This window comes from Eriocheir sinensis, chromosome 8 (assembly GCF_024679095.1).
Source record: "Eriocheir sinensis breed Jianghai 21 chromosome 8, ASM2467909v1, whole genome shotgun sequence".
In the NCBI taxonomy this organism is placed as follows: domain Eukaryota; kingdom Metazoa; phylum Arthropoda; class Malacostraca; order Decapoda; family Varunidae; genus Eriocheir; species Eriocheir sinensis.
This window is the reverse complement of record NC_066516.1, coordinates 20281535-20301534: the sequence shown is the minus strand read 5'-3', so window position 1 is coordinate 20301534 and position 20000 is coordinate 20281535. Positions and strand designations below refer to the sequence as shown.

General features: G+C 48.0%; 1 protein-coding gene across 2 annotated transcripts in view; it reads right to left on the bottom strand.

Annotated features, from left to right (window-relative positions):
- Positions 1-20000, bottom strand: part of LOC126995657 (protein pangolin, isoforms A/H/I/S-like) — a 123981-nt gene that overhangs the window by 34406 nt on the left and 69575 nt on the right. Inside the window, exon 4 of one of the 2 annotated variants that reach the window (XM_050855426.1) lies at positions 1264-1305. The exons of the other annotated variant lie outside the window; for it this stretch is intronic. Coding sequence (XP_050711383.1) covers positions 1279-1305 — 27 coding nt within the window. The 3' untranslated portion in view covers positions 1264-1278. Of the gene's footprint in view, positions 1-1263; positions 1306-20000 lie in introns of those variants that run through there. 2 annotated transcript variants of the gene reach the window in all.

The window sequence follows — 20000 nt, the reverse complement described above, 5'->3', positions numbered from 1 at the left end:
CTCCCTTCCTCTCCCTTCTCCCTCTCCTCCCCTCACTCATCTCCCCTCTCCTCCCCTCACTCATCTCCCCTCTCCTCCTCTCATTCATCTCCCTTCTCTCCCCTCTTTCTTTCCCTCTCCTCCCTACTAGATTGTGCAGGTGTGCTTCTCTACCTCCCAAAACATTCCTCCTCCTCCTCCTCCCCATCCATCTCCTCTCCCCTCCACATTCATCTATTATACCTCCCCTCTCATTCTCTTCATTCATGCCTGCCTCCTCCTCCTCCTCCTCCTCCTCCTCCTCCAGCCATCTTTTTCCTTCGCTCACACATGTGCACCAGGGTCAAACACCTAACACACACACACACACACACACACACACACACACACACACACACACACACACACACACACACACACACACACACGGTTTTGAAGGATTGGTTTTATTTCTCCCCCCCCCCCCCATATCTCTTCCTTTCCCTCTCCACTTCCTCTTTCCTCTCTTTCCTCCTGTATTCACCATTTTTTTTTCTCCCTCTTTCCTCCCTATTTTTCCTTCCCCTTTCTTTCACGATGACTGATTTCACACCTTTCAATTATATACCAACTTTTAATTTGCTTCTCTCCACCTCTTTCTTCTCTTCCTCCTCTCCTTTCCTCTTCATTTCGCACTCTTCTTTCTCCCTCCTCTTCTCTTCTTCATTCCAACTCCACTTTCACCTACCTCTTCTCTTCTCTCTTCCTCCACTTCCTTCCTTTTCACCTTCCCCTTATCTTGCCTCCCTTTCCCCTCTCTTCTTTCTTCCACCTCTCCCCATCATCTACCTCTTCTCTTCTCTCTTCCTTCTTTCTCCCCTTCCTCTTATCTTGCCTCCATTTTCCCTCTCTTCCTTCTTCCACCTCTCCCCATCATCTACCTCTTCTCTCTCCCTCCTCCCCCTTTCCTCAACAGCAGTCTTCCTTCTCCCCACCCCCTGCCTCCCCTTCCCCTATCTTCCGTTTTCTACCTCCCCCGTTCATCTGTTTCTCATCTCCCTTCCCCTCAACAGTACTCTTCCTTCTCTCTACCTCTCCCCTGCCTCCCCTTCACATCCCTTCTTTCTTCCACCTCCCCATCTCTTCTTCCTCTCCCTTCCCCTCAATAGAACCCTTCCTTCCTGCCACCTCCATACCACCTACCTTTTCTCTCTTCCTATTCTCCCTTCCCCTCGATGGCAAACTCTTCCTTCCCACTCCCCCCCCCCCCCTCACCTGCCTCATTAGCCAGACACACCTGAGCCTACCTGTACACGCCCTTCACGCCGCCCACCTGTCCTCGCTTACCTGTGAAGAGACAAACAAAGCTTAATGCACGCACAAACAGACGAACAAAGGCGTCGGTATATACGTAGCGATGGATAAACAAACAGACGCCATACAGTAAACAAACAAACAAACAACAGTAACTATGAAGATGAAAGGAGATGAATGTTGAAAAAGCAGATATGTAAAAATAGAGATGAATGGAAAAATAATGGATGAGCAACGGACCAGAGTATAAAGCAAACAAACAAATACAAAAACAAACAAAAACAATGACGAAAAGAGATAAATGTTCAAGTTGATGAATGGAAAAAAAAATGTAAAATATAAATAGATGACCTCCTCCTCCTCCTCCTACTACTACTACTACTACTACTACTACTACTACTACTACTACTAATAATAATAATAATAATAATAATAATAACTAAAAGCCAGTCGAGGCAAAATGATAATGAGCGACTAAAGAGATGAAAGGGACAATTAATTACCTGTCTTAATTATGCGTAATGGAGTTTATGGCACGGACAGGTGTTAAGGTACGGAGGGGGGAGTGGGGAGGGGAAGGTGGGAGGGAGGGGGGAAGGTGGGAGGGAGGGATATGATTAACGTGTAGCTACAGGAATATATTGGATAGTTAAGCTGTTAGAGAGTAAAGGAAGGAAAGAAGGAAGGAAGGAAGGATTTCTCTTTTTTTTTTATTTATATGCAAGAGCTTGTGTGTGGGGCTAAATTTCTCTCTCTCTCTCTCTCTCTCTCTCTCTCTCTCTCTCTCTCTCTCTCTCTCTCTCTCTCTCTCTCTCTTAGGGTGAAAGGAAGAATATGGAATAAAGGAAGAAAGGAAGAAAGAAGAGGAAGGAGAAGAAAATAAGAGGAAGTGTAGAAATAAATGAAGGAGAAAGGAAGAGGAAGGAAGGAGGAAGAGGAAATGAGGGAGGGATGGAAGACACCCGAAAAAAAGGGAAAGGAAGGGAGAAGGAAAGGAACAAGAAATGGGAGAAGAGAAGAAGAGAGAGGAAGGGAAGGGAAGAATGGGGAAGGAAAGGAAAGGGGAGGTAAAAGGGAGGAGGTAAATTGAGTGAGGAGGAAAGTGAGGGGAGGATAGAGAAGGAAAAGGAGGGGAATGGGGGGGAAAGGAGAGGGGGATGGAAGGGATGATGAAGGGGAAGGGAGGTATGGAGATGAAAGGGGAAGTGAGGGAAAAGGAGAGGAATGGAGAGGGGGGATGATATGGGAGGGAGGGGAAGGTGAGGAGATGAGGGGAAGGAGGGGAAAGGAGGAGAGGAGGGATGATATAGAGGGAAGGGAGGGTAAGGGAAGGTAGGGGAGATGAGGGGAAGTGAGGGGAGATGAGGGGAAAGGGAGGAGGAGGATGATAGAGGAAGGGAGGGGAAGGGAAGGTAGGGGAGATGAGGGGAAGTGAGGGGAGATGAGGGGAAAAGAGAGGAGGGAGAGGATGATATAGAGGGAAGGGAGGGGAAGGGAAGGTAGGGGAGATGAGGGGAAGTGAGGGGAGTTGAAGAGCGAGAGGATGATATAGACTATAGAGGGAAGGGAGGGGAGATGAGGGGAAGGGAGGGGAAGGGAAGGTAGGGGAGATGAGGGGAAGTGAGGGGAGATGAGGGGAGGAGAGGGGAAGACGGAAATGTCCCCTCAGCATGGCCAATAATAGTTAGAGGAGGAGGAGGAGGAGGAGGAAGAAAGGGCGCCACGCTACACTCGTGACCTCCCTCGTTCTGTTGGTTTTGGCACTTCCCCACCTCTCCTCCCCACCTCCTCTCCCCACCATTTCTTCCCCACCTCTCCTCCCCACCTCCTCTCCCCACCATTTCTTCCCCACCTCTCCTCCCCACCATTTCTTCCCCACCTCTCCTCCCCACCATTTCTTCCCCACCTCTCCTCCCCACCATTTCTTCCCCACCTCTCCTCCCCACCATTTCTTCCCCACCTCTCCTCCCCACCATTTCTTCCCCACCTCTCCTCCCCACCATTTCTTCCCCACCTCCTCTCCCCACCATTTCTTCCCCTCCTCCTCCCCACCACTTAATACCTCCTCTCCTCCCTACCACATCTTCCCCACCTCTCCTCCCCACCATATCTCCCCTCCACTCTTCTTTTTCCACCACTACCACACATTTTCCTCTTCCACGTCTCCACTTTTCCTCCGACCACTTAACTTTTCCTCCCCAGTAATTCTCTTCCACTTTCCTTCCCTACCACATCTCTCCCACTCTTCATCCCCACCATTCCTCCCCAACCACTCCACATTCACCTCCACACAAGAAACTAAGCTCCACCTTCCTCCACCCTCCACCCCCACGCCCTAAAAAGGAACCAAAACAACAACCTCCCCACCACAACCCTCACCCCCCCCCTCGACCCCAACCACCCCCAAAACGTCCCCATCAACCTTCACCATCGCTCTCTCTCACCTCCCATCCATCTTTTCTTCCCCGCCATGCTTCCCCACCTTCTTTCCTTCCCCCCCTCTCTCCCCCATCATCTTTCCCATCCATCGCACGTCTCCACCCCCACAGCCTCCCCTTCTCCACTTCTCCACATCCTCCCTAACGAATGAGAAGAAGAGAAGATGATGGAAAATGGAAGAACCGGATAAGAGAAGGTGGAGGAGGAGGAGGAAGAGGAAGAAGAGGAAATGTATATAGTGATGTGGTTATGCAGTCTCTCTCTCTCTCTCTCTCTCTCTCTCTCTCTCTCTCTCTCTCTCTCTGCATCACTCCCAAATGACTCTTCCCTCATAAACACATGCCATCCTCCTCATCCTCCTCCTCCTCCTCCTCCTCCTCCTCCCTCATTACTATCTCCCGTACGTCCATCATCATTTGAATACACTTGTTCACAGAGGGAGGGAGGGAGGGAGGGAGGGAGGAGAGAGGGAGAGGGAAATGAGAATAAAATATGACAACAAAAAACAAAAACAAAAACAAAACGGAGGAATTACATGTTACCATTTGAGTGTTTCCTGGTTGTGTACGTATTTCAATGTACACACACACACACACACACACACACACACACACACACACACACACACACACACACACCTGTCCCTCCAGCAGCTGTCGACACCAACTCATCTCCTCCTCCTCCTCCTCCTCCTCCTCCTCACTATACACACCCTCATTCATAAATTGCCTCCCCCCCCTTCTTCCTCCACCCCCCCTCAATCCTCCACCCCCCTCCCCCCATCCACCCCGCCCTCACGCCCACGCCAGCCTTTATATAAACCAGACACACACAAGATATGGTCGGCCAGATATATGTACAGTGGTGTGTGTGTGTGTGTGTGTGTGTGTGTGTGTGTGTGTGTGTGTGTGTGTGTGTTATACGATGACAGTTCTGATGATGGTATCGTTGGAGTTGCAGACGAAAAAATACTCTTCTGATAATTTATGGTGATGAATGTGATCGTGGTGGTGGTGGTGGTGATGGTGGTGGTGGTGATTGTGGTAGTGGTGATGTAGAAGAGGAAAATGAGGACAAAAAACAGAAGTGAGAGAGGCTGGAGAATAAGGGAAGAGAATGGGAGGAAAGAAGAGGACGCGGAGGAGGAGGAGGAGGAGAAGTAAAAGGAAGGGAGGCAGCATTAGGAAGAGGAGGAGGAGGAGCAAAAGGAAGAGCGGCAGTAGGAATGAGGTGAAAAAGAAGAAGAGGGAGACAGGAAGAGTAAGGAAGGGAAAAAGTGGACAGGGAGGAGGAGGAGGAGGAGGAGGAGGGAGAATCGTCCATCACCACCACCCATTTCGCTTTCCTTCCTCCATCACAAACTCAGCTCCCCTCTTCCTCTCCCCTCCCCTTTTCTAATCCCCTCCCCTCCTCCCTCTCTCACTCTCTCTCTCTCTCCCTTCCTCACTCCACCACACCTGACCAAAACAACCTTCACAGCGAGAGAGAGAGAGAGAGAGAGAGAGAGAGAGAGAGAGAGAGAGAGAGAGAGAGACGGTGGTGCCAAAGGTAATATAAATAGACGCAGCTCCTCAATACGAAAAGATGGCTAACTATTATCTGCTTAGGTGCTGACGCGGGGCTTAGGGGAGGTGGAGGAGGAGGAGGCATCGTGTGTGGCACCTCCTCCGCCACAATACATCCTGACACACCCTGTAAAAAGCTCACTGCCGGCTTAACAAACGGCCAACGTAAAGAGGTGGTGGTCTGTCTGGCAGTGGTGGTGTTGTGGTGATGAAGTAGAGGTGAAGGGGGATAGAATGTGGTGAAACAGTGGTGGTGTCGTGGTGTTGGTGGTGTGGTGAAGGGGGGACTGAGGGTGGTGGTGAAGTGGTGATGATGCAGTGGAGTTGTAGTGGCAGTGGTGTTGAAGGGGGATTGAAGGTGGTGTTGTAAGAGTAGTGGTGAGGAAAAGGGATTGAAGGTGGTGGTGTTGCAGTGGAGTTGTAGTGGTTGTGGTGTTGAAGGGGGATTGAAGGTGGTGTTGTAAGAGTAGTGGTGAGGAAAAGGGATTGAAGGTGGTGGTGTTGCAGTGGAGATGTAGTGGTTGTGGTGTGGTGAAGAGAGACTGAAGATGATGTGCATTGGAGAAGATGGAGATGAAAAAGAAGAGGAAAAACAACCACCACTACCTATCATCGTTCCGCCTCACCACCACCATCATCACCACAAACCATTACAATTAAATAATAAAACGCAAATCTCATAAATCTTCAACACCACCACCACCTCACCACATCCTCCCCACCAACACCACCCACCTTGCAACATATTCACCACATCCTCACCACCATTCCATCACCCCCCTCTTCACCTCCGCTCCACCTTCTCCCCCCACCTCATCACCAGCACTCCACCTCACCACCACCGTTCCACATCCTTCCTCACCAAATCTCCACCACCACCTCACTTCTTTCTTTTACATCCACTTCACCTTCTTCCTCTTCCACCTTTCCCTTTCTTCCCCGACCAGACCTCCTCCCTTCCCCTCCCCTTCCCCTACAACCTCCTCATTTCTTCCCCTACACCTTCACCACTTCCCAAAAACTCCCCATTCCCCATCGTCTATCTTTACTCCCCAAGCACATCAACGCTTCCCCTCCCCTCTCCCCCCTCAAAACCCCTTTCCTTTTTTTCCCCCTAAATTATTCCTTCACATTCCTCCTCCTCTTTGACCTCTCCTCCATCAAAATCCCTTCTCCAGCACCACCACCACCACAACCATCACCACCACCACCACCACCACCTCCTCCTCCTCCTCCACTCTCCTGAGGCATACGGATGAGATGGAGTGGAAGAAGTCAACAAGGTCACTCCTCCTCCTCCTTCTCCTCGACTCGAACTTTTCCTCCTCCTCCTCCTCCTCCTCCTCCTCCATGGCAATAACTCTCGGGGCGCGATCATTATGGGGAGATAAAGCTGTCAAGTTTTACTCCTCCCCATTACGTTAAGACCACACACTCCGGGGTGGTCAGGCGAGGCGGGGAGATGCGGGGACACCGACGAAGGGGAGGAGGAGGAGGAGGAGGAGGAGGAGAAAGAAGAGTTTTTATGAATATCTTGGGGTGTGCAATGTGAGGGTGGAGGAAGGGCATGTCAATCTAAGGGAATGGGGGAGAGAAGGTGGAATGGGGTGATGGGAGGGTGACAGGGTGACAGGGTGTGCATGAAAGGGTGTGTGTGGGCGCAAATATATGAAGGAGCGAGAAGGGGTGTGGTATGGAATGGGGGATAGAGTAATGGTTTAAAGGGTATGGTGATTCAGGGTGTATGGGTGTGAGGCTGTGAGGAGGGAGTGATGGGTGAAGGGTGAGTCGATGGGTGTAAGAAGGATATGGTGAGATCGGAGTGAAAGTGAGAGTTGTGGATGTGGTATGAGGGCAAGTGTGTGTGTGTGTGTGTGTGTGTGTGTGTGTGTGTGTGTGTGTGTGTGTGTGTGTGTGTCCTCCTCCTCCTCCTGTGTGTGTGGCAATGTGAGTGTTTTGTGTGTTGGGGGAAAGGGGAGGGGAAGGGGAAAGGGGAGGAGAGGGGGTAAGGGGAGGGAAGGGGGAAAAGGGGAGGGGAGGGAGGATAGGGGAGAGGAGGGGGGAAAGGGAGAGGGAGTTTTGAGGGTGTGATTAAGTGTGGTGATGATGGGTGTGGTGACGGTGGTGATGATGGTGTGGCATAAGATAGTGATGAATATGAAGTGAAATCGATGAAGGTGTGGTGAAGAGTATATGGGTGTAGTGATGGATGTTGTGTGATGAGGGTATGAGTGTGGTGAAGGAGTGTCTTGTGATGTATGAGTGGTGATGTTTGTGATTAAGTGTGTGTGTGTGTGTGTGTGTGTGTGTGTGTGTGTGTGTGTGTGTGTGTGAGAGAGAGAGAGAGACCACTGCGCATTTTACGACTGCCCTCATAACGTATTAAAAATTAAAGAGAAAATAAAATAAAAGACGGACGAGAGAGAGAGAGAGAGAGAGAGAGAGAGATGAAAATAGAAAAGCAGGAGGGAAAAAAGGGTGTATGAGGAAATGATAAGCGAAGAAGGGAAAGACGGAATAGAAGGAAAGAAATGAGGGACGAAGCAAAAGGAAAAAGGAAGGAGGGAATGAAGAGAGGAAAGAAAGAAAGGAAGAGAGGGAAAAAAATGAGGAATGAAAAAATTTAACAAAGGAGGAAAAAAGGAAGGAAAAAGTGGGTGGTGAAGGTGATGGAGATGGTACTGATGGTGATGATAGTGGTGTTGGATAAATAGAATTGTGAGTGACAGTGAGTGGTGGTGATGGTGGTGGGAACAGTAATGGTGATGAGGGTGGTGGTGGTGGTAATGTTAGTGGTGATGATGGTGTTGTACAAGTGGAATTATAGGAGATAGTGAGTGATGGTGACAGTGAGTGGTGGTAGGTGGTGCTAGTGATGGTGGGGGCTGATGGTGTTTAAGTATAATTATGACTGATAGTGAGTAATGGTGATGGTGTGGATAGTGAAGGTGATGGTGGTGGTGATGGTGGTGGTGGTGGTGGTGGTGATGGTGGTGGGGGCGTGCCAGTGCCAAGCCTTGAGTGCCACAAACATGAGTCACTGGTGCCACTTCCTGCCTCTCTCTCTCTCTCTCTGTAACAAACACACACTGAAAACTGCTGTGATAAATCCATACAGTGACTCTCTCTCTCTCTCTCTCTCTCTCTCTCTCTCTCTCTCTCTCATTGGGCGTGTTGCTCCGGGCGGTGGTTCCATTGTCCTCCCAGCACTGGTCTCGCGAAGAAGGAGGAGGAGGAGGAGGAATAGGAGGAGGAGGAGGAGGAGGTAGGTACTTGCCTCTCTCGCCCAAACACTTGCCACTAATGGTAACGCAGTTTTCGTATAGCCACCTCCTCCTCCTCCTCCTTCTGCGCCTCCTCCTCCTCCTCCTCCTCCTCCTCCTCCTCCTCCTCCTCCTCTTCGTGAATGCCGGTCCCTAATTGATATTTCCCTCCGCCCGAGGACCCGACTCCCCTTCCGAGCCGTGTGTGTGTGTGTGTGTGTGTGTGAGAGAGAGAGAGAGAGAGAGAGAGAGAGAGAGAGAGAGAGAGAGAGAGAGAGAGAAAATGGAGGGAAAAAATGCCTCATAACAATTCGTGATTTTTAGCGTTGACTCGAGTTGCTAATTGACGAGAACGAAGGAGAGGAGGAGGAGGAGGAGGAGGAGGAGGAGGAGGAGGGTGAAGTAGCATGCTCAACCAAGGCTCCTTCATCTCCTCCTCCTCCTCCTTTATAAAAATGTCTTAGTCACTGTCATCATAACCGAGAGAGAGAGAGAGAGAGAGAGAGAGAGAGAGAGAATTAAGCAAACACTCAATAAAGGTTATTGCAACAAAGTATACAGGACGCTGGTCAGTGTGCAGGAGGAGGAGGAGGAGGAGGAGGAGGAGGAGATGAAGGCAAAGAGTGGAGGGAAGCTTCCGTATGTGTATGTACAGTGTGCGTTATTCATTTCACACACACACACACACACACACACACACACACACACACACACACACACACACACACACACACACACACACACGAGTGAAGGAAAGGGGAAGAAAATTGCTTCTCCGAGGTCTGAAGGGAAACAAGAGAAGGAGAAGAGGGAGCAGAAGGAGGAAGAGGAAGAAGAGCAAGAGGAGAAAGATAAAGGATGGGATGAAGTAGACAGTGAAGAAAGAGGAAGAGGAGGAGAAATAAATGAGAGAAAGGAGGGAAAGAAAAATATGGAGTAGAGAAAGAACGAAAGGAGGAAAAGAGAATAGAAAAGGAAAACAACATACGAGAGAGAGAGAGAGAGAGAGAGAGAGAGAGAGAGAGAAGAAAAAAGAATGGGTAGGAGGGAAGGAGAGGGACCATGGAGGAGGCGGAGGAGGAAGGTGCAGGAGGAGAAGACGGAGGAAACCTATTAATTACACAAGGAAAATACATCTTGTCAATTCTTTTCAATCTGGGTTCGAAGGAGGAGGAGGAGGAGGAAGAAGAAGAAAAGGTGAAGAAAAACTAGAGACAGAGAAGGGCGAAGTAGGACGGAGGAGGAGGTAGAGGAAGGGAACGAAAAGGAGGAAGGGGAAGGAAAAACAAACGAAGAAGGACGAAAACGAAACGAAGGAGGAGGTAGAGGAAGAAAACGAAAAGGAGGAAGAGGAAGGAAGAAGAAGAAACGGTGAAGAAAAACGAGAGACGAAGAAGGACAAAAACGAAACGGAGGAGGAGGAGGTAGAGGAAGGAAACGAAAAGGAGGAAGAGGAAGAAGACGAAACGGAGAACGGGAAGGAAGAGGGGAAGGAAGGAGAAGATGGTAGGCAGTAGCATCTCCTGAAGACAATGAGAATGATAATCTTTAGCATTTAATTATCGAAGACTTGAAGATGTAGAGTCCCAAAAGGTTTGCTGAAGGGTGGTAGGGGGGGGTGAGGCGGAGATGGTGGTGGTAGTTATGATGGTGATAATGGTGGTGGTGGTGGTGGTCATGTAGTAGAGGTTCAAGATGTTGTTATTGCTATTTTGTGAAGTGTGTGTGAGTGTGTGTGTGTGTGTGTGTGTGTGTGTGTGCGTGAGAGGCAGCAGTAAGTGATGCTGTGTAAATACGAACAGAAAGATAAACTCTGACAAATAAATATACAGCAAGAAATTCACACACACACACACACACACACACACACTGTTCTTGATAGTATACGACGGACAGAGAGAGAGAGAGAGAGAGAGAGAGAGAGAGACGGACAAATATATATAATTCCAATAACGCGCATTTACTTCCATTTCTTTCCAATATATCTTTGTCTCTCCCTCCCTCCTTCCCTCCCTCCCTCCTCCTCCTTTCCTGCCTGTCTTCAACCAAGTATTATTCCTTGAGCTCATTAAATATACTCCTCCTCCTCCTCCTCCTCCTCTTCCCCCTCCTCCTCCTCCTCCTCCTGTTCATGATCATCCTACTCTTCCTCCTCCTCCTGTTTCTCCATCTCGAAATGACACACACACACACACACACACACACACACACACACATACACAATAATAAGTAAGTGTGAATGAATAGTATGTATGAATGAATGTGCCTGTTTGTATGTATGTATGTATGTAATTCTCCCTCGACGCACATGCAGGAAAGAGAGAGAGAGAGAGAGAGAGAGAGAGAGAGAGAGAGAGAGAGAGAGAGGCCAGCCTGAGGAGGAGGAGGAGGAGGAGGAGGAGGAGGAGAGCTAGACGGACGGACGCTAAGAGGAGGAGGGAAGGAAAGAATCAATAGAGAAGCATAAGGCCAGGTAGCAGAGAGAGAGAGAGAGACGTCAATGGATTTATATATTATGTCGATACAGGACGGTCAGAATCTATACAACCCAATACCTTAGAGCAGGGAAGGAAGGAAGAAAGGAAGGAAGGAAGCAAGGAAGGAAGGAACGAAGAGGAGGAGGAGGAGGAGGAGGAGGAGGAGGAGGAGGAGGTGGAGGAGGAGGAGGAGGAGGAGAGTAGCGACTGGGACTTGTGTAAACAGAGGAACCAACATTAAAATATTTGCTTAAGTTAGCCTTCGAGAGTCGTGCAGAGAGAGAGAGAGTAGCATTAGGTCTGTTTGTATCGGAGTTTATTCACAGTCTCTCTCTCTCTCTCTCTCTCTCTCTCTCTGTAACCTCCCGGCCATCAGTCTCTCTGCCACACTATGTCCACACAGACACAAAGACGACGAACACACACACACACACAGACACACACAGTAGTCTCTCTCTCTCTCTCTCTCTCTCTCTCTCTCTCTCTCTCTCTCTCTCTCTCTCTCTCTCTCTCCAGTTTTCTACTCAGGCGAATCCACTCCTCCCTTCCCCACTCCTCTTCTTCCTCCCTCTCCCACTCCCTCTCCTCCACCTCTCACTCTCTTTCTCTTTCTCTCTCTCCAGTCCACTTCAAATCTTAACTCCAGCCCTCCCCCACCCTTCCACTCACTACTTGACCCCCTCCCCTTACTCTCTCTCTCTCTCTCTCTCTCTCTCTCTCTCTCTCTCTCTCTCCCAACAAGGCCCAGTGCACAGTAACTCGCTTGCAAACTCATTCTTGGCTCAGTATTAATTCTGGAGGTGTGTGTGTGTGTGTGTGTGTGTGTGTGTGTGTGTGTGTGTGTGTGTGTGTTTCCAGGAATACGTGCGACTTTGTTTGGTCGGTGGTGGTGTATACAGGCAGGTAGCTCGTGTGTGTGTGTGTGTGTGTGTGTGTGTGTGTGTGTGTGTGTGTGTGTTTTATTTTCACTCTATATACATGTACAGTGCGTGACTTTATACCTCTGCATCGCCCCCCCCTTTTTTTCCCTTCCTCTCTTCCTCCCTTTCTTTTCTTTTTGCTTTCCTTTCTCTCTTTCTTTACGTGCATTATGAGTCGTCCCTTTTTAACGAGGGAGAAAGTGGCGCGGCGTGGGAATATAACGAGGAGGAGGAGGAGGAGGAGGAGGAGGAGGAGGAAGGATGGCAAAAAGGGTTGGAATATGTTGATGATAATGATGATGATAAATGAGAACGATAAAAAGACGAAAAAGAAGAAATCGAAGAAGAGGAAGAAAAAAGCGAATCACATATAAGGAGGAGGAGGAGAAGCAGAAAGACAATGTTGAAGAAAAGGAAGATGTTGGTGATACTGATAAATGAGAACGATAAAAAGAAGAAGAAATCGAAAAAAAGGAAGAAAGAAGAGGAACATATATAAGGAGGAGGAGGAGGAGGAGAAAGACAATGTTGAAGAAAAGGAAGATGTTGATGATACTGATAAATGAGAACGATAAAAAGACGAAAAAGAAGAAGAAATCGAAAAAAAGGAAGAAAGAAGAGGAACATATATAAGGAGGGTGAGGAGGAGCAGGAAGAGAATGTTGAAGAAAAGGAAGATGTTGATGATAATGATAAATGAGAACGATAAAAAGACGAAGCAGAAAAGAAGAAACATATGAAGAAAAGAATAGAAGATAAGGACAACAACAACAACAACAACAACAACAATAATAATAATAATAATAATAATAATAATAATAATAATAATAATAATAATAATAATAAGTGCCGCCTTGCCTTCCATTCACGTGCGTGGCTCTGGCAGGATAACTACCACGGCAGGCACAAAGGCATCTCCTCCTCCTCCTCCTCCTCCTCCTCCTCCTCCTCCTTCTTCTGCGCTGCATATACACTCACTGTGCAGAAACTCCCTACTCCTCCCCCTCCCCCTGATCTCCCTTCCTCCCTCAACTCAATCCTTCCTTCCTCCTCCTCCTCCTCCTCCTCCTCCTCCTCCTCCTCCTCACTCACTCTCTCTCTCTACTTGTGAAATTGTTGTTGAATATCGCTCTAAATTTCACGGCATATTCCCCCATCAATGACGACGCCCTTACCTACCTCAGCCGCCCTCTCCTCTCCTCTCTCCCCCACTCCTCCTCCTCCTCCTCTCCCTTTCCGTTCCTTCATTCTCTCCCTTTTTTCGCCTTTCTCTTGCTCTCTTCTCCTCCTCCTCCTCCTCCGAGTCCTCCATCTCGCACAGCCATGTTTTTTTTCTCTTTCGTCCGTCTTTCTAAAACTTTTTAATTTCGTTGTAGGTTCTGCGAATGGCGTGTGTGTGTGTGTGTGTGTGTGTGTGTGTGTGTGTGTGTGTGTGTGTGTGTGTGTAAATCCATAGCTATACAAGCATACATGCGCGTTTGTAAGAAATCAAGCATTTGTGTGTGTGTGTGTGTGTGTGTGTGTGTGTGTGTGTGTGTGTGTGTGTGTGCGTGCCTCACAATTATAGAAGCATCGTTGTCACTTGCCGAGAAAATGGCGGGGACCAAGTTTTGCAATGGAAGAGGAGGAGGAGGAGGAGGAGGAGGAGGTGTCTGGAGGTGGCGTAATGGCGGTTGGGGCGATGGCGATGGCAACAAGGAGGAAAGAGGAGGAGGAGGCAGTGAAAGAGTTGGAGGATAAGGAGGAAGAAGTATTGATGAGGAAAAGCGAAAGGACGAAGGAGGAAGGAGATAAGGACGAAGATGAAGAAATTAAAAGGAGTAAAGGAATATAAGAAGAAAAAAATGAGGAGCACAACAAAACCAATCCAATATAAAAATATAAAAATAAACAAGAAACTAAAAAAAAAATTACCACAATCGAAGGAAAGTAAAATAAAGAAAAAGAAAACACGCATGCAAAATAAAACAAAAGAAAAAAAGGAGGAGGAGAAGGAGTGGGAGGAGGAGGAGATTTACGCCCGCGATTCAACAAACATTGGAAACGGCGACACAATTAAGGAGGCGCCGGTGCAGGGGAGACTCGCCTAAAACCATTTTCCTGTTCGCCTTCCCCGGCCTTTCAATGGACGGTGGGAAGGGGGCGGGAGGAGGTGGGGGCTGAGGGGAGAGGTGAAGTATGGGGGTGGGGGTAAGGGGTTATGCAGAAGAGGGTACAAGGAAGGGGGGGGGGGTGGAGTTTAGGTAAGAAATGGGGTGGTCTGGGCATAAGGTGGGGCCTACCAAGGGGATTAAATGGGGAAGGGGAACTCTGAAAAGGGATTGGTGGGGAGGGAAAGTGATAGTTGTCCCTCCATCCCCCTTTTCTTCCCCTCACTTCCCCAGCCTCCCCTAGACACTACCTTCTCTTCCCCTCAATCCCCACAGCCCCCTTCCAGTCCCCCTAGCCTCTACCATTTCCACCTCTCAATCCCTCAGTCCCCTTACAGCCCCCCTAGCTTCTATCCCCTCCTCCCCTCACTCCACATCCCCCTTACAAGAGCCCCCTATAGCCTCAACCTCCCTTCCCCAATCCCCAAGCTCCCCTCCTAGCCTCCTCCTTCCTCCTGCTCCCCACTTCCCTTCGGCCCCCCCCCCCCCCCTCAGTGCAGGCTTCACGGGTTAATGGTCTGGCTGTATGCGTACTTCAGAGGACTGTGAATGGGGCTGCCTCCTCAGTGTGGTGGTGGTGGTGGTGGTGCTCCCCCCATCCTCCTCCTCCCTTCTTCCCCTCTTCCTCCCTCCCACACGCCCTTTATGTATGTATGTTCGTCCACGCCCACCTCCACCTCCTCCACCACCACCACTACCACCACCTCCACATCTTTACCTGCAACACCACCACCACCACCACTAACACCATCTCCTCCACCTCCAGTTCTACTCCAGTTCATTTCTCTCTCTCTCTCTCTCTCTCTCTCTCTCTCTCTCTCTCTCTCTCTCTCTCTCTCTCTCTCTCTCTCTCTCTCTCTCTCTCTCTCTCTCTCTCTCTCTCTCTCTCTCTCTCCAACTCTCACTTTCGATCTCAGCCGCGCCCAAACCGCCCATATCCGCCCATCGCCTTGACTCTCTCTCTCTCTCTCTCTCTCTCTCTCTCTCTCTCTCTGAATGTCTGTCTGTCTCACCTCCATACCCACACTAGCGCCCACGCCCAGTCCTCCTCTCCTCCTCCTCCTCCTCCTAAGAAACGGTGCATATGTGACGGTTAGAGAGAGAGAGAGAGAGAGAGAGAGAGAGAGAGAGAGAAAGTCGCGAAGTAAACCCTTTTATTTTTTGCGTTTGTGGAAAGATAAAAAAAAATTGTGTTGAGTTACCGAGAAAAATGTTGCAGGTTGCGGTTGTGTTGCGTGTGTGTTACTACGGGGAAGGAGAGAGAGAGAGAGAGAGAGAATAAGCGTCTGTTGTCTTATATAAACCTGTAAAGTGTTGTAGCATTGTTATTGTGTGTGTCGGGGCTTTCTGACAAACAAACAATAAATGGCGACCGAGGCGTCAATCAGTTCGCCTTTCTTCGAGTCTCCTATTCAGCGTCTCACACAGCACCATGACGTTAAGTGGGGTTAGGTTCACAGGAGCAGCTCCCTTGTATACTTGCCGGTGGCCTCGTGCAGACTCTTATGTTCTTATGACAGACCTGACCTCTTAAATATTCCAAGACAAAACCTTTCTTGATTACCCGAGGAAAAAGATCAGTTAGAAGAGCCACTGAGAATTGAAAGCTAACATTATCAAAAGAAGACCAGACCACAGAACACACAAGAACACGTAACTAATCACACTAGACTAAAATATATATATAAAATAATCAAGACATACTGAACAAACATTAATGAACATAACCAATCGCATTACCTCAAATATATAAGTAAAAACGACCTATATTTACACACACACACACACATATACACAACCCGCCCTCCCATCCCCTCCTACCCACACCCAAACACACTTTTAAATAGGAAACGACCAATTATCAATAAGACCAAGTACTGGACATTGAGGAACCAAGAACCACGTACAAAAAACACACAAATAAACGTAAAAAAAAAAACCTACTGAGGCCCACGCATACACGTCTGTTTAATGGGAGGAGGATCGATTAAAGGGACACTGAGACCATTAGCAGACCAAGAGCCCATCGGACCATCCCCTTTTTTTTCTTCTTTTTTTTCGGCCCCTTCTTCCACCCCGTTCCTCCTCCTCCTCTTCTTTCCCCTCTTTTTCTTACAATTCAGACTATCGTGAATTCAAACTGGGAGGAAAAAACACTTCTCCTCCTCCTCCTCCTCCTCCTCCTCCATTTCTTTCTTCCTCCAGCCTGCCTCTCCTTGTCCCCCTCCTCTCTCTCTCTTCCTCCTCCATTTCTTTCTTCCGATTCTCCCCTCCTCCTCCTCCTCCATCCAATGCATACAGCTATGGAAACTCTCCTCCTCCTCCTCCTCCTCCGTCTCCTCTTCTTCCTCCACCACCCTCCTCCTCTTGCTTTCCATTTTCCTGCCTCCTTTCCAACTTGCTCTCAAGCTTTCCTCCTCTTTATCCCTCCTCCTCTTCCTCCTTCTCCTCCTCCACTAGACTGTCGTTGTTCCTACGCGGCTTTGTCCAGCTTCGACTCTCTCTCTCTCTCTCTCTCTCTCTCTCTCTCTCTCTCTCTCTCTCTCTCTCTCTCTTGAACAGTCTTGGCGTGTCCCTCATTTTTCTTCACTTCTTTCTCCCCTTTACTCTCTCTCTCTCTCTCTCTCTCTCTCTCTCTCTCTCTCTCTCTCTCTCTCTCTCTCTCTCTCTCCTTTCTTTACTAATTCCTTTCTTCATATCCACCCCTTTTTCTCCCCTTTTTTCCTACCCTTCTCTCCCCTTCTTTCTTCTGGTCCTCCCCTTCCTTCCTTCCTTCCTTCCTTCCCTTTCATTCTTCTCGTCCACCTCATTTTTTTCCCCTCTCCCCTTCTTCATCGCGTTGTTTTCCTATTCCTTTCTTTGTGTCCACTTTCTTTCTCCCTTCTTTTTATCTGCCTCTCTACCCTTCCTTCCTTACTTCCTCCCCTTTCTTCCCCTTTCCCCTTCTTCTTCCCGTTCTGTTCTTACTTCTCCCCTTTTTTCTCCTCGTTTCTCTGCCTCTCTCCCTTTTCTTTTTTTTTCCTTTCTCCTTCTTTCCGTTCTTTTCTTTATTATTTTCTACGTGTCCACCCTTTTCTCACTTTTTTTTCCCTGCCTCCCTTCCCTTCCTTCCCTCCCGTTCATTATTCTCGTTCTTTCCCTTTTTTTCCCTTCTTCTTCTTCCTCCTTTCGTTCTTTCCATATTTCTTTCTTCGTGTCCACCCTTCTTCCTTGTCCCTCTCCCCTTCTTTCCTTCCTCCCCTTTTTTCCCCTTCTCCTTCTTCTTCTTCCTCTTTTCATTCTTTCCATATTTCTTTCTTCGTCTCCACCCCTATTTCCCCGTCCCTCTCCCCTTCTTTCCTTCCTTCCCTTTCATTCTTCTCGTCCTCCCCTTTTTTTCCCCTTCCCCCTCGCCCTCGCCCCGTTGCCCCATTCATCCCCGGCTTCCTTCCCCCCTCACCCCTCATCTTCCTAATTAGAGGTGACTAAATAACGGAGCTACCTGTGTGTGTGTGTGTGTGTGTGTGTGTGTGCCCGTCAATACTCTCTCTCTCTCTCTCTCTCTCTCTCTCTCTCTCTCTCTCTCTCTCTCTCTCTCTCTCTCTCTCTCTCTCTCTCTCTCTCTCTCTCTCTCTCGTTTATGTGCTGACGTGGCAGTTTTTTTCTGCTTCTTTTTTTTGTTTGTTTGTTTTTGTTTACATTCTTCTTTCTTTCTCATCTTTTATCCTTTATATATATATTTTTTTATCCGGTTTAATTCGCTTAATTTTTGTTGTTTTCTTTTAAAGTTTCGCCCCTCTCTCTCTCTCTCTCTCTCTCTCTCTCTCTCTCTCTCTCTCTCTCTCTCTCTCTCTCTCTCTCTCTCCTATGGCGTTTCGGTTTTGTTTTGATGTTGACTAATGACCTCTCTCTCTCTCTCTCTCTCTCTCTCTCTCTCTCTCTCTCTCTGGCTATTTTCGGCATTTTCTTTTTTTGTGTACTGTCGATATTTCCTTCTTCCTATCTCTTTTTAGCTCTGCCTCACTCCCTTCATTCCTTTCTTTTCTCCCCTCTCTCATATCCTTCCTCTCTTTCTCTCCCCTCGCTTCTCTAAATTCCTCCACCACTACCTCCCTTTTCTTCTTACCTACTTCCTTTCTCTCTTTATTCCTCTTTTTCTTTCCTCACGTTCAACAACTTTTCTATATTTTTCTTCTTTCTCCTTTTCTTTACTACTTTCCTTCTCTTCCTATCATTCCATTTTCTTTCCTTAGCTTTTGTTCCATCCTTCGTCTATTCCTCTATGCTATTAATTTTTTCATGTCTCTCTCCACTTCGTCTTCCTAACTCCTTTCCTTCCCCGTCTTTCCTTCTTCCATTATATCTCCTCCTACTGTCTCTCCCTTCACTCCTTCCTTCACTTCACTCTCTTCCTTTTTCCCTTCCTTCGTCACCTTAACTTCGTTCGTTCTTTCCTTCCTTCCTTTCTTAACTAACACCATTTGCCTTCCTTTCTTCCTTCCTCCCTCTACACTTTTTCACCCCTGTATACCTCAACGCTACTTCCCTTTCTTCCTTTCGTAACCAACACCATTTTCTTCCTTCCCTTCTCTTCTCCTCCCTCAACATTTTCACCCCTGTATACCTCACCGCTACTTCCCTTCCTTCCTTTCTTCCTCCACACTTTCCCTCCTTTCCTTCCTTCCTCTTTTAACTACGAACACCATCTTTCCTTTCTTCCTTTCTTCCTTCACACTTTCCCTCAATATTTCCCTCACACCTCCCCCTCCTCTCTCTCTCTCTCTCCCTCTCTCGCGGGTTGTCATGTTTGGGTTCAGTTTCGGAGACAAAATATTGATTAGACTGAACCACCTAATCAATGAGTAAAGATCTGGAGGAGGAGGAGGAGGAGGAGGAGGAGGAGGAGGGTGTGAAGAGGAAGAGGGAATGAACCAGTCTTTTCATTCTATTCCTTCTCCACTTCCTCTTCTTTCTCCTCGTTATTTTCTTTCAGTTTTAATAATTTTCACTTCCCCCTCCTCTCTCTCTCTCTCTCTCTCTCTCTCTCTCTCTCTCTCTCTCTCTCTCTCTCTCTCTCTCTCTCTCTCTCTCTCATTAACATTCCCTTTTTATCTGCATGTCTCTCTTCATCCTCATTTGCACCCTTGCCCCATCTTCTTCCTCCTCCTCCTCCTCCTCCTCCTCCTCCTCCTCTTTCTCCTTTCCTTTCCCCTTATCTGCAATATTTCCTCTATTTTTTGCCATCTTCCCTATATATCACTCCCTCTGTCTTCCTCACTCCTTCCTATCTCCCCTCCCTCTTCCTCTCCTTCTCCCCTCTCCCTCTTCCTCTCCTTCTCCCCTCCCTCCCTTCACACGCAACTTTCTTTCCCATCATAATGAAAATCGGACACCATCGAGACGCATTAAAACGAATAAATCATTGAGGAAGAAAGGAAGAGAGAGAGAAAAGGAAAGGTAGAAGAAGAAGAAAGGTGTTAAGAAAGGTAGGTGAGAAAGGCGGGACGGATAAAAGGAGGAGGAGGAGGAAAGGATGAAAGAAGATGAAATAAAGTGAAGGAACGAGGAATAAAAAGAAGAAAACTAAAGGAAGAAGAGAGGAGTAAATGATTAGAAAGGAGAAGTGAGGAAATAAATGTGAATGGGAGAAGACGTGAAAGAAAGTAACAGAAGGAATAAAAGAAGAGAAAAGGAAAAAGTGATAGAAGATGGAAATAGGAAAAGAAATGAGAGGAAAGGAGTGAAGACAAGGATTAAGAGGGAGGAAAATAGAGGAAGGAAACAGAGGAGGACAAGGTCGAGAAAGAGTAAACAGGTTGCAGAGAAAAAGGAAGAGAAAAAAGTAAAGGGAAGGAGGAAGGAATAGAGAGCGAAGGGGAGGTATAGCCAAGGAAAAGTAGAAGGAGTAGAAGTAGAAAAGTAGTAAAAAAAAGTA